General features: G+C 46.1%; 1 protein-coding gene across 2 annotated transcripts in view; it reads left to right on the top strand.

Annotated features, from left to right (window-relative positions):
- The window catches only part of LOC145350380 (DNA repair protein Ku80-like), a 248,251-nt gene that overhangs the window by 165,009 nt on the left and 69,084 nt on the right, over nt 1-14,158 (top strand). For both annotated transcript variants that reach the window (XM_080199652.1, XM_080199651.1), the window contains exons 15-16: nt 3,968-4,052; nt 12,040-12,109. In XM_080199652.1, coding sequence (XP_080055778.1) covers nt 3,968-4,052; nt 12,040-12,109 — 155 coding nt within the window. The remainder of the gene's footprint in view (nt 1-3,967; nt 4,053-12,039; nt 12,110-14,158) is intronic.

Raw genomic sequence — 14,158 nt, 5'->3', positions numbered from 1 at the left:
ACGACCTGCCCTTGACAAATCCATGCTGACTATTCCTGATCATGTCAAACCTCTCCAAATGCTCGTAAATCTTGTCCCTCAGAAGCCTCTCCATCAGCTTACCAACCACTGAGGTCAGACTCACCGGTCGGTAATTTCCCGGGCTATCTCTGTTCCCTTTCTTGAAAATAGGGACTACATCCGCAATCCTCCAATCTTCCGGAACCTCTCCCGTCTCCATTGACGACGCAAAGATCATCGCCAGGGGCTCTGCAATCACTTCCTTCGCCTCCCACAGTATCCTGGGGTATATCCCATCTGGCCCCGGCGACTTATCTATCTTGATAGAATTCAAAAGTTCTAACACATCCTCCACCTTAATATCCACAAACTCAATCTTTTCACTAACAATCACGAAGAGCATCTTCTAATGTCTCACCAAGCACTCGACGTTTTGCCAGCCTTTTTAAAGTTGCCACAAACAGGGCAATGCTTTTGCTCTCCATTTGATTCCTCCAGTGGAACCTGAACCATTCTGTGATGATCAATGACCTGGAAAGTAATCCTCTTCAAGAATCTTTGTCAAGTTATCATGAGTTTTGGATAAAACAACCTTCGGAGCAAATTGAAGGTTTTACTTCCTATTGTTCTGAGAAAAGCTGGTATGAGCAAATCATCTTCATTTTATTCACTGGTATGAAAGGCGTTGGTGATTTGCAATTCTATCCACTTGCATGAAGTACTGAAAACACTGCATAGGAATTCCATGATTAATTTTCTTCATTGAAAAGATCCATGGATCCTAATTGACCCACCATTTCTCTTGCTTTTATAATCCAAGGTCAGAAACTCCAAGGTATTTTATGAAGTCAGCCTAACCATAAGTTTTGCACTTTGAATTTGGTATGGGTAAGCATGTGTAGTTCATTCCAGGTATGCTTCAAATGACATAAGAACATAAGAAATAGGAGCAGGAGTAGGCCATCTAGCCCTTCGAGCCTGCCCCGCCATTCAATAAGATCATGGCTGATCTGTCGTGTCTCAGTTCCACCTTCCTGCCCTCTCCCCATAACCCTTAATCCCCTTGCCTATCAAAAACCTATCAACCCGCGTCTTAAAAATATTTAGCGAGGCAGCCTCCACCACTTCAACGGGCAGAGAATTCCAGAGATTCACCACCCTTTGAGTGAAGAAGTTCCTCCTCAACTCCGTTCTAAACCACCCCCCCTTTATCTTGAGGCTGTGCCCTCTATTCCTACTGTCCTTTCTGAGCGGGAAGAGCCTCTCCACCTCTATCCTATCCATCCCATTCATCATCATATATGTCTCAATGAGATCTCCCCTCATTCTTCTAAACTCTAACGAGTACAAGCCTAGTTTATTCAGCCTCTCCTCATAGACCCATTAGGAATTTTATCAAACAAAGTTTAAATAAGAATCCAGTTAACACAAAGAAAATTAGCAATAACTTTTACCAATTGCAAACAAGAAGAAAAAATAACCATGACGTTATATAAACTTTAACAGCTCAATGTACTGTTCCAACTACGCCTTCTAACCAACATATACCTGGGTTTTGGTTTAGCACAGAAAATACTTACACACACGTGATTTTTCAGCAAGCTCTGCAACACCTGCTGTGAATTAGTCCTTTGAGTGGAGAATTGAAACTCCAGCTTCTCCATTCTGGAATTCCCAGCACCTCGAGGTAGCAATAATGTCAATGCCAAACCACCAATAGCAACATTTTCACTCCAGAAAAGTAAGAAAGACTGCATTCAACTAGACAGCAGGATTCCTAATACCGGGGAGTGCAAAACCACTGCATCCAGCCTGGAGCCCAGACACAGGGGAGTGCAAAACCACTGCATCCAGCCTGGAGCCCAGACAGCAGAGAGAGCAAAAACACTGCATCCAGCCTGGAGCCCAGACAGCAGAGAGAGCAAAAACACTGCATCCAGCCTGGAGCCCAGACACAGGGGAGTGCAAAACCACTGCATCCAGCCTGGAGCCCAGACAGCAGAGAGAGCAAAAACACTGCATCCAGCCTGGAGCCCAGACACAGGGGAGTGCAAAACCACTGCATCCAGCCTGGAGCCCAGACAGCAGAGAGAGCAAAAACACTGCATCCAGCCTGGAGCCCAGACACAGGGGAGTGCAAAACCACTGCATCCAGCCTGGAGCCCAGACAGCAGAGAGAGCAAAAACACTGCATCCAGCCTGGAGCCCAGACACAGGGGAGTGCAAAACCACTGCATCCAGCCTGGAGCCCAGACACAGGGGAGTGCAAAACCACTGCATCCAGCCTGGAGCCCAGACACCAGCGAGAGCAAAAACACTGCATCCAGCCTGGAGCCCAGACACCAGGGAGAGCAAAAACACTGCATCCAGCCTGGAGCCCAGACACAGGGGAGTGCAAAACCACTGCATCCAGCCTGGAGCCCAGACAGCAGAGAGAGCAAAAACACTGCATCCAGCCTGGAGCCCAGACACCACGGAGAGCAAAACCACTGCATCCAGCCAGAGGCCTAGGCGCCACGGAGAGCAAAAACACTGCATCCAGCCTGGAGCCCAGACACCAGGGAGAGCAAAACCACTGCATCCAGCCTGGAGCCCAGACACCAGGGAGAGCAAAACCACTGCATCCAGCCTGGAGCCCAGACAGCAGCGAGAGCAAAACCACTGCATCCAGCCTGGAGCCCAGACAGCAGCGAGAGCAAAAACACTGCATCCAGCCTGGAGCCCAGACACCAGGAAGAGAGAAAACACTGCATCCAGCCTGGAGCCCAGACACCAGGAAGAGAGAAAACACTGCATCCAGCCTGGAGCCCAGACACCAGGGAGAGCAAGAGCCGGAGTGAAGGGAAGGCATTTGTGGGCCACCCAGAGGATTGCTGGCAGGAGAGACAGTGCCCCCTGGGCATGGCCATCTTGGCAGTGCCAGCTTTATCCCTGGCACTGCCCAAGGGGCAAAGTGCCCATGCCCAGAGGTCACTGTCCATCGGGCATGGGCCAATGCCAAGACAGTGGGGATGGATAGGGGTGGGCCTAGGGGCAGTTGGTGGATGTGGGGGGTCCAGCTGCCTCTCTGCATTGCGATCGATGGGGGCAAGAGGGAGGTTAGCAATCAAGGCAGGCTGGTGGGAGGTGTCTGCCTGGCGCAGAATAATGGGGGCTGTCTGCCTGGGGTGGGGAGGGATCTACCTGTGGGCATGTCTGCAATCTGGGGTGAAGGGGGGAATTGGCACTGCAAAGGGGGAGAAGGAGCTGAAGATTGGGGTGATCCGGGATAGATGGGGGCCTGGAACAGTCGGGGGGCCCACAATCGGGCCATGGTGAGGGTTGGAGGGGCAGCACTGTGGAGGTCCTGGACTGGCCAGCAAATGGAAGGCTGACAGTTCAGGGCCACTGCGATTGTGCGGATATCCACTGATTTCAGCTTCCTGGGTGGGAGAAGGCTCCACCCCCTGAAATCCACTGATATTCATGCCGCTGGCTCTGCAGTGTATAGATTTTGGGAGATTCTAGTGTGACCCCCCCCCCCCCCCCCCCCCGAAAAAACTGGCATGAATTACTCCAGTTTTCCTGCGCATTCAAGACTTCGAATTTGGGGGGGAGAATTAGACCCATTATGTTTCTTTACCTGACCCATTGCTATCACTTTTGCTTTGCACTATCATTCTTTTTGTCATTTAATTTCTTCTACCTTTCACCCTCTCACAGATGCTTTCTTTTGTTCTTCAGTTCCACCATACCTTTCTTGTTTCTGTACTTGAAGATCTGTTCCATTGTTAACATTTTGCAATCATGATGAAAAATCATCAACTAGAGATGTCACCTGTTTTTCTTTCTCTACAGATGCTTCCTGACCTGCTAAACTTTCACTTTTTCTGTTTTGTTTTTCTTATTGTAGCATTTTGCTTTTGAACCAATACTCCAGGTTTGAGACACAGCAAGGTCTAAATGAATGTGTTTGATTCTCCTTCAGCGATGCAGAGGAATCAAATGCAAAGAGAGCAAGATCTGATGAAGATTTCAATATTGTTACGCTGGCTGAGGGAAATGTGACTGCTGTAAGTATTGGATTTCTTGACTGACTCTTTAGTTTGTGAATTTTGTGATAAGTATTTGATTACATTCACAAAGCATTGTTGCCATTCCTTAAAGCCGAACAGAGGTTTGGTCATTTTATCTCCTCTAATAGTTAGCTCTTAACAACTAGAGGTGGAATTGAACAGGATTTGGCATTGCCAATCGTGGTACTTAGATGGGGTTCTGGGACAGATGTCGCTGATGGTGGGAAGCTGATCTCAGCTGTATAGTGGAATGTAGTCTGGATGTTATCCCACTTTTGCTTGCCTGAGGTAGTGCTGCTGTAAGATTAAGAAGATGTGAAATGCTCAGCCAAGGAGTGTGCAGGTGACCAGGCCATTCAGGTACTTAGGCAGTCCCTGGTTAGTGTTTAACAAACTTGCTGGGAGTTTTTTCTGGAAGTAACAAAAGCAGGTTGATGAAGGTAATGCTGTTACATAGAACCATAGAAAATAGGCGAAGAAGTAGGCCATTCATCCTTTCTCGCTTGATCTGCCATCCACTATGATCATGGCATACAATTTAATAACCTGATCCTGTCTTCCTCCCATATCCTTTGATCCCCTTCGTCCCAACAACAATATCTAACTTCTTCTTGAAACCATTCAATGTTTTGACTTCAACTGCTTTCTATGGTAGCAAATTCCACAGACTCCTCACTCCCTGTGTGAAGAAATTTCTCCCCATCTCAGACCTAAAAGGCTTACCTCATACCCTTAGACATTGACCTCTAGTTCTGGAGAGTTCCATTATAAGGAACATCCTTCCTGCATCTACCTGTGTAGTGCTGTTAGAATTTTTATATGTTTCTATGAGATTCTCCCTCATTCTTAGCTTAAACTAGTATGGCAGTGGGTGGGAACTGAAAGGGGAAACAGAAGAGGTTGGGAAGTTGTGTTGCTGATTAGGGAGCAGATCACAGCTGTGTTGAGGGAGGACATATTGGAGGGATCTTGTAGGGAGGGATTTTGTAGTGAGGCATTGTGGGTGGAACTCAGAAATTAGAGGGTGAAATCACAATGTTGGGAATGTACTAAGACCTCCCAGCAGCCCGCAGGACACAGAGGAGCAGATGTGCAGTCAGATACTGAAAAGGAGTGGAAAAGCAGGGTAGTTGTGATGGATGACTTTATCGTCCCCCATAGCGCCAGGGAATCCCTTACAGCCAGGGGTTTGGATGGAGAGCAATTTGTTAGATGTGTCCAGGATGGTTTTTTGACACAGTATGTTGACAATCTGACCATTGGGGGGACCATACTAGACTTCATATTGGGAATGAGCCAGGTCAGGTGATTGATGTTTCAGTGGGGGACCATTTTGGGCTTAGCAACCGTAATTCAATAAGATTTCGTGTAGTCATGGATAAGGACAAGAGTGACCCTCGGATGAGGGTGCTTAATTAGGGGAACATAGAACAGTACAGCCCCTTTGGCCCTCGATGTTGTGCCGAGCTTTGTCCTAAACCAAGATCAAGCTATCCCACACCCTATCATTCTGGTGTGCTCCATGTGCCTATCCAATAACCGCTTGAAAGTTCCTAAAGTGTTTGACTCCACTATCACAGCAGGCAGTCCATTCCACTCCGCAACCACTCTCTGAGTAAAGAACCTGCCTTGGACATCCTTCCTATATCTCCCACCATGAACCTTATAGTTATGTCCCCTGGTAACAGCTGCATCCACCCGAGGAAATTGTCTCTGAGCGTCCACTCTATCTATCCCCCTCATCATCTTATAAACCTCTATTAAGTTGCCTCTCACCCTCCTCCACTCCAAAGAGAAAAGCCCCAGCTCCCTCAACCTTTCCTCATAAGACCTACCCTCCAAACCAGGCAGCATCCTGGTAAATCTCCTCTGCACTCTCTCCAATGCTTCCACGTCCTTCTTATAGTGAGATGACCAGAACTGAATACAATATTCCAAATGCGGTCTCACCAAGGTCCTGTACAGTTGCAACATAACTCCACGGCTCTTAGACTCTAACCCCCTGTTAATAAACGCTAACACACTATAGGCCCTTTTCACGGCTCTATCCACTTGAGTGGCAACCTTCAGAGATCTGTGGATCTGAACCCCAAGATCTTTCTGTTCCTCCACATTCCTCAGAACCCTGCTATTGGCCCTGTAATCCACATTCAAATTTGTTCCACCAAAATGAATCTCCTTGCACTTATCAGGGTTAAACTCCGTCTGCCATTTTTCGGCCCAGTTCTGCATCCTATCAATGTCTCTGTGCAGCCTACAACCCTCCACCTCATCCACTACTCCACCAATCTTGGTGTCATCAGCAAATTTACTGACCCACCCTTCAGTCCCATCCTCCAAGTCATTGATAAAAGTCACAAATAGCAGAGGACCCAGCACTGATCCCTGTGGTACAGCGTTTGTAACTGGTCTCCAGTCTGAAAATTTTCCATCCACCACCACCCTCTGTCTTACATGAGATAGCTAGTTACTTATCCAATCGGCCAAATTTCCTTCTATCCCACCTCCTTACTTTCTTCATGAGCCGACCATGGGGAACCTTATCAAACGCTTTACCAAAATCCATATATACGACATCAACTGGTCTGCCTTCATCTACACACTTAGTTACCTCCTTAAAGAATTCAGTCAGATTTATGAGGCAAGGTTTGGCCTTCATGAATCCATGCTGACTATCCCGAATTAAGCTGCATCTTTCCAAATGGTCATAAATTTGATCCATCAGGACCTTTTCCATTAACCTACATAGAACATAGAAGATAGAACATTACAGCACAGTACAGGCCCTTCGGCCCTCGACGTTGCACCGACCACCTAAGTAAGACTAACTGGCCTCTCATTACCAGGGTCATTCCTATTTCCTTTCTTGAACAGAGGAACAACATTCGCCACTCTCCAGTCCTCTGGCGCTATCCTGTGGACTGTGAGGATCCAAAGATCACAGCCAAAGGCTCTGCAATCTCCTCCCTGGCCTCCCAAAGAATCCTAGGATATACCCCATCTAGCCCAGGGGACTTATTGACTCTCAGGTTTTTCAAAATTGCTAATACGTCTTCACTTAGAAGATCTACCTCCTCCAGCCTATCAGCCTGTATCACGCAGTCATCCTGAAAAACATGGCCCTTCTCCTTGGTGAACACTGAAGATGAGTATTCAATCATCATTTCTCCTATCTCTTGACTCCATGCATAAGTTCCCACTGCTATTCTTGACCAGCCGGAACTTCACCCTGGTCGTTTCTTTTATTTCTCACATGAGAGTAAAAAGCCTTGGGGTTTTCCTTGATCCAACCCGCCAAGGACTTCTCATACCCCCTCCGAACTCTCCTAAGCCATTTCTTTAGCTCATTCCTTGCTACCTTGTAACCCTCAAGCAACCCACTTTTCGGCACAGCTCTGCATTCTATCATTGTCTCTTTGCTGCCTACAAGAGCCCTCCACCTCATCCACTACTCCACCAATCTTGGTGTCAGCAGTAAATTGACTAACACACCCTACAGCCCCCTCTTCCAAGTCACTGATAAAAACCAGAACCAGCAGAGGAGTCAGCACTGATTCCTGTGGTACACGGCCGGTAACTGTCCTCCAGTCTGAAAATTTTCCTTCCACCATCACCCTCTGTCTTCTGTGAGACAGCGAGTTACTAATCCATTCGGCCAAATTTACTTCTATCCCACACTCCCTTATCTTTTCCATGAACGTACCATGGGGAACCTCATCAAATGCTCACTAAGATCCATGTATACGACATCAACTGCTCTACCTTCATCTACACATTTAGTTACCTCCTCAAAGAATTCAGTCAAATTTGTAAGGCAGGACATACCCCTCACGAAACCATGCTGACTGTCCCGGATTAAACTGCGTCTTTCCAAATGGTCATAAAACCTATCTCTCAGGACCCTTTCCATTAACTTATCAACCACCAAAGTAAGACTAACTGGGCTGTATAATTATCAGGGTCATTCCTATTTCCTTTTGTGAAGAGAGGAACAACATATGCCACTCTCCAGTCCTGTGGCACAATCCCCGTGGACAGTGAGGATTCAAAGATCAAAGCTAAAGGCTCTGCAATCTCATCCCTTGCGTCCCAATGTATCCTAGCATGTATCCCATCTGGCCCAGGGGACTTATCCACCCTCAGGTTTTTCAAAATTGCTAATATATCTTCCCTCAGAACACCTACCTCCTGTATCCTATCAGCCTGTATCACCCAATGATCCCCAAAAACATGGCCTCTATCCTTAGTGAACACTGAAGAAAATTATTCATTCAACACCTCACCTATCTCTTCTGACTTCATGCATAAGTTCCCACTACTATCCTTGACTGGCCCTAACCTCACCCTGGTCATTCTTTTATTTCTCACTTAAGAGTAAAAAGCCTTGGGGTTTTCTTTGATCTGATCTTATTGAATGGCGGAACAGCTTCAAGGGGCCGAATGGTCCACTTCGGCACTTATTTTCTGTATTCATATCTTTATCTTTCTTAGTTCACCACAAATAATTTATTCTTCTCATGGAATGTTTCTCAGTGGAATGTCCTTCACTATTGCAGTAGAGAGGGATAGGGTCACATGGCAGGGCAAGGTTTATAATTGGGGGAGGGGTAATTATGATGCGATTAGGCAAGAATTAGGGAGTATAATGGGAACAGAAACTGTCAGGTTTGGGCACAAACAAAAAGTGGAGCTTTTTCAAGGAACAAATACTGCGTGTCCTTGATAGGTATGCCCCTGTCAGGCAGGGAGGAAATGGCCGAGTGAGGGAACCATGGTTCACAAAGGAGATTGAATGTCTTGTCAAGAGGAAAAAGGAAGCGTATGTAAGGATGAAAAAACAAGGTTCCGTTGGGTTGCTTGAGCGTTACAAGGTAGCTAGGAATGAGTTAAAAAAAGGGCTTAGGAGAGCTGGGGGAGTGTGAGAAGTCCTTGGCAGGTCGGATCAAGGAAAACCCCAAAGCTTTTTACTTTTATGTGAGAAATAAAAGAGTGACCAGGGTGAGGTTAGGGCCAGTCAAGGATAGTGTTGAGAACTTGTGCATAGAGTCAGAAGAGATAGGTGAGGCATTAAGTGAATACTTTACTTCAGTGTTCAAAAAGGAGAGGGACCATGTTTTTGAGGATGAAAGTGTCTTACAGGCTGATAGGATGGAGGAGGTAGATGTTCTGAGGAAAGATGGCTCTGATCTTCAGGTCATCGTTGGTCACCGGTATAGTGCCAGAAGATTGGAGGTTAGCGAATGTTGTCCCATTGTTTAAGAAGGGGAACAGAGACTTCCCCAGGAATTATAGACCGGTGAGTCTTACTTCTATTGTGGGCAAGGTTTTAGAAAAAATTATTAGGGATAGGACTTATAGTTATTTGGAGAGTAATGAATTGATTAGAGATAGTCAGCATGGTTTTGTGGAGGGTAGGTCGTGCCTTACTAACCTTATTGAGTTTTTTGAGAAAGTGACCAAAGAGGTGGATGGGGGTAAGGCAGTTGACGTATATATGGACTTTAGTAAGGCATTTGATAAGGTTCACCATGGAAGGCTTCTGCAGAAATTGCAGATGTATGGGATTGAGGGTGATCTAGGAAATTGGATTAGGAATTGGCTGGCGGATAGGAGACAGAGGGTGGTGGTTGATGGTAAGTATTCGACATGGAGTTCAGTTACGAGTGGTGTGCCTTAGGGATTTGTTTTGGGGCCACTGCTGTTTGCAATTTTTATAAATGATCTGGATGAGGGTATAGTTGGGTGGATTAGTAAATTTGCTGATGACACCAAAGTCGGAGGTGTGGTAGATAGTGAGGAAGGGTGTCTTAGTCTACAGGGAGACTTGGACAAGTTGCAGAGCTGGGCCGAGAGGTGGAGGATGGAGTTTAATGCGGAAAAGTGTGAGGTAATTCACTTTGGCAGGAATAACAGATGTGTAGAGTATAGGGCTAACGGTAGGACTCTGAATAGTGTGGATGAACAGAGGGATCTAGGTGTATGTGTACATAGTTCCCTGAAAGTTGGGAATCAAGTAGATAGGGTTGTTAGGAAGGCATACGGTGTCTTGGCGTTTATTGGTAGGGGGATTGAATTTAGGAGCCGCAGCGTCATGTTGCAACTGTACAAAACTCTGGTGCGTCCGCACTTGGAGTATTGTGTGCAGTTCTGGTCCCCACATTATAGGAAGGATGTGGAGGCTTTGGAGAGGGTGCAGAGGAGGTTTACCAGGATGTTGCCTGGTATGGAGGGGAGGTCCTATGAGGAGAGACTGAGGGATTTGAGGTTGTTTTCGTTAGAAAGAAGGCGGCTACGAGGGGACCTTATTGAAACATATATGATGATTAGAGGTTTGGATAGGGTGGACAGTGATAGCCTTTTTCCTCGGATGGAGAAAGCTAGCACGAGGGGGCATAGCTTTAAATTAAGGGGCGGTAGTTATAGGACAGATGTCAGGGGTAGGTTCTTTACCCAGAGGGTGGTGAGGGATTGGAATGCCCTGCCTGCTGCAGTTGTAAATGCGCCTAGTTTGGGGACGTTTAAGAGATCCGTGGATAGGTTTATGGATGGTAAGGGTTTGGTTTAGGTTAGAGGGTCATTGTTTTTTAACTGGTCGGCGCAACATCGTGGGCCGAAGGGCCTGTTCTGCGCTGTAGTGTTCTATGTTCTATGTGCATAGATCCCTGAAAGTTGGCACCCAGGTTGAGAAGGTTGTTACGAAGGCATGTGGTGTGTTAGCTTTTATTGGTAGAGGGATTGAATTTCGGAGCCATGAGATCATGTTGCAACTGTACAAAACTCTGGTGCAGCCGCACTTGGAGTATTGCGTACAGTTCTGGTCTCTGCATTATAAGAAAGATGTGGAAGCATTGGAAAGGGTGCAGAGGAGGTTTACCAGGATGTTGCCTGGTATGGTGGGAAGGTCTTATGAGGAAAGGCTGAGGGACTTGAGGTTATTTTCGTTAGAGAGAAGAAGGCTACGAGGTGACCTAACTGAGGCATACAAGATGATCAAAGGGTTAGATAGGGTGGACAGTGAAAGCCTTTTTCCTCGGATGGTGATGGCTAACACAAGGGGACATAGCTTTAAATTGAGGGGTGGTAATTATAGGACGGATGTCAGATATAGGTTCTTTACTCAGAGGGTAGTAAAGGCGTGGAATGCCCTGCCTGCAGCAGTTGTGGACTCGCCAACTTTAAGGGCGTTCAAATGGTCAGTGGATAGGCATATGGATAACACTGGAATAGTTTAGGTTAGAGGGTCATTAGATTCGTTCCACTGGTCGGCGCAACATCGAGGGCGGAAAGGCCTGTACTGTGCTGTAATGTTCTATGTTCTATTCTATGTTCTAAAGTTGGTGAGTCCACAACTGCTGCAGGCAGGGCATTCCACGCCCTTACTACCCTCTGCGTAAATAACGTACCTCTGACATCCGTCCTGTAATTATCACCTCTCAATTTAAAGCTATGTCCCCTCGAGTTAGCCATCACCATCCGAGGAAAAAGGCTTTCACTGTCCACCCTATCTAATCCTCTGATCATCTTGTATGCCTCATTTAGTCACCTCTTAACCTTCTCTCTAACGAAAACAACCTCAAGTCCCTCAGCCTTTTCTCATAAGACCTTCCCACCAGACCAGGCAACATCCTGGTAAACCTCCTCTGCACCTTTTCCAATGCTTCCACATCTTTCTTACAATGTGGCGACCAGAACTGTATGCAATACTCCAAGTCCGGCCGCACCAGAGTTTTGTACTGACCTGGACTGCATCAGCCTACTTTCTATTTTCTGTCCATTAACCAATTCTTAATCCATGCTAATATTTTGCTCCAATCCCATAATCCATAATCTGATGTGACAGCCTTTCTCTCCAATATTTAAAATCAGGCTGAATTAAAACATGCTGCTCTGCTCAGTCCAATATTTTTATTTTCTCATTTTTACTGTATTTTCCTTCTGTGTATATATGCCTTTAGTTTGAATTTGCCCTGTCTCCTGTTTATAGGTTGGCAGTCTCACTCCAACAAAAGACTTCCAGACTCTGGTCCATCAGAAGAACTCCAACTTCAGAGAGGGTGAGCAACATCCAATGGATGAAACTGTTTAGAACAATATTGCCATTCTTTCATTGTTGCTGGATCAGAATTTTGGAGCTATCTTCCTAACATCTGTGTGGATATACCTACACTACATGGACTGCAACAATGTGGCTCACCATCATCTTCTAAAGGGTAATTAGGGATGGGCAACATAGGCTGGTCTAGCTGGCAATGCCCCCATTCTGTGAAGAATGAAAAAACAGTCGAGATGTGGGGAGTGGACAAGTGAGGATTACTTCTGGGGGTTGGGAGATTGTCCAATATTCATACAGGCATGAGGAACCCTATTGAAGCCTTTACTAAAGTCCATGTATACAACATCCAGTGCTCTGGTTAATTTTTCTTGTCACTTCCTCAAAGAACCCATACCCTTCATAAAACTATGCTGCTTATCGATAATCAGCCTATTCTCTTTCATATGTGAGTCCATCCTGTCCCTAAGAATCTTCTCCAATAATAGGCACCAACGATATAGGTCCAACAAGCTGAATTTAGGGAGTTAGGAGTTAAACTAAAAAGTAGGACCTCAAGGGTAGTAATCTCAGGATTGCCACATGCTAGTCAGAGTAGGAATGTCAGTATAGCTAAGATGAGTTTGTGGCTTGAGGGATCGTGCAAGATGGAGGAATTCAAATCCCTGAGACATTGTAGGAGACTTTGGGGTGGTCTTATGGAGGTCTATAAAATAGTGAGGGGCATAAATCAGTTAGGTAGTCAACATCTTTTCCCAAAGTTCGGGGAGTCTAAAATTAGAGGGCTTGGAGTTTAAGGTGAGAGGGGAGAAATACAAAAGGGTCCAGGGGGACAGTTTTTTCATATATATTGTGGTGAGTGTCTGGAGCAAGCTGCCAGAGAACAAAGAACATTACAGCACAGAAACAGACTGCACTGCACTGCAAGCCTGCACTGACCATGCTGCCCGACTTAACTAAAAGCCCCTACTCTTCCAGGGACCATATCCCTCTATTACTATCCTATTCATGTATTTGTTAAGACGCCCCTTAAAAGTCACTATCGTATCTGCTTCCACTACCTCCTCCGGCAGCGAGTTCCAGGCACCCACCATCATCTGTGTAAAACATCTGCCTCATGCATCTCCTTTAAACCTTGCCCCTCGTGTCTTAAACCTGTGCCGTTCTGTAATTGACTCTTCCACCTTGGGACAAAGCTTCTGACTATCCACTCTGTCCATGCCTCTCGTAATCTTGCGGACTTCAATCAGGTCATCCCTCAACCTCCGGTGTTCCAGTGAGAACAAACCAAGTTTCTCCAACCTCCCCTCAGCTTATGCCCTCCATACCAGGCAACACCCTGGTAATTTTTTTCTGTACCTTCTCCAAAGCCTCCATATCCTTCTAGTAATGGGGCAATCAAAATTGAACACTATATTCCAAGTGCGGCCTAACTAAGATTCTATAAAGCTGCAACATGACTTGCTAATTTTTAAACTCAGAGCCAATGAAGGCAAGCATGCCGTATGCCTTCTTGACTATCGTTTCCATCTGCGTTGCCACTTTCAATGATCTGTGTACTAGTACACCCAGATCCCTTTGCCTGTCAATACTGTTAAGGGTTCTCTCATTTACTGTACATTTCCTATCTGTATTAGACCTTCCAAAATGCATTACTTCACATTTGTGCAGAGGTAGTAGTAGAGGCTGGTACAATTTTGTTTTTTAAAAAGCTTTTAGATAGTTACGTGAGTGAGATGGGTATAGAAGGATGTAGGCCAAACATGGACAACTGGCACTACCTTAGTGGTTAAAAAAAAAGGTGGAATGGACCAAAGCGCCTTTCTCCATGCTGTCAATCTCTATGACTCTATGGGAACCGGTTCTGGGGGAAGTGGGACCAGTACAAATCAGATGGTCTGCACCTGGACAGAACCGAAGCCAATGTCCTGGAGGCATGTTTGCTCGTGCTGTTGGGGAGGATTGAAACTTATGTGGCAGGGGGCGGGAGGGGGGAACCGATGCAGGAAGTAAGGTTTGATTTGATTTATTATTGTCACATGTGAAACGTATT

Source organism: Carcharhinus amblyrhynchos, chromosome 11 (assembly GCF_965287045.1).
Source record: "Carcharhinus amblyrhynchos chromosome 11, sCarAmb.v2.hapA, whole genome shotgun sequence".
Taxonomy (NCBI): Eukaryota; Metazoa; Chordata; class Chondrichthyes; order Carcharhiniformes; family Carcharhinidae; genus Carcharhinus; species Carcharhinus amblyrhynchos.
The sequence above is the reverse complement of the archived record's forward strand: the minus strand, read 5'-3'. Positions and strand labels throughout refer to the sequence as shown.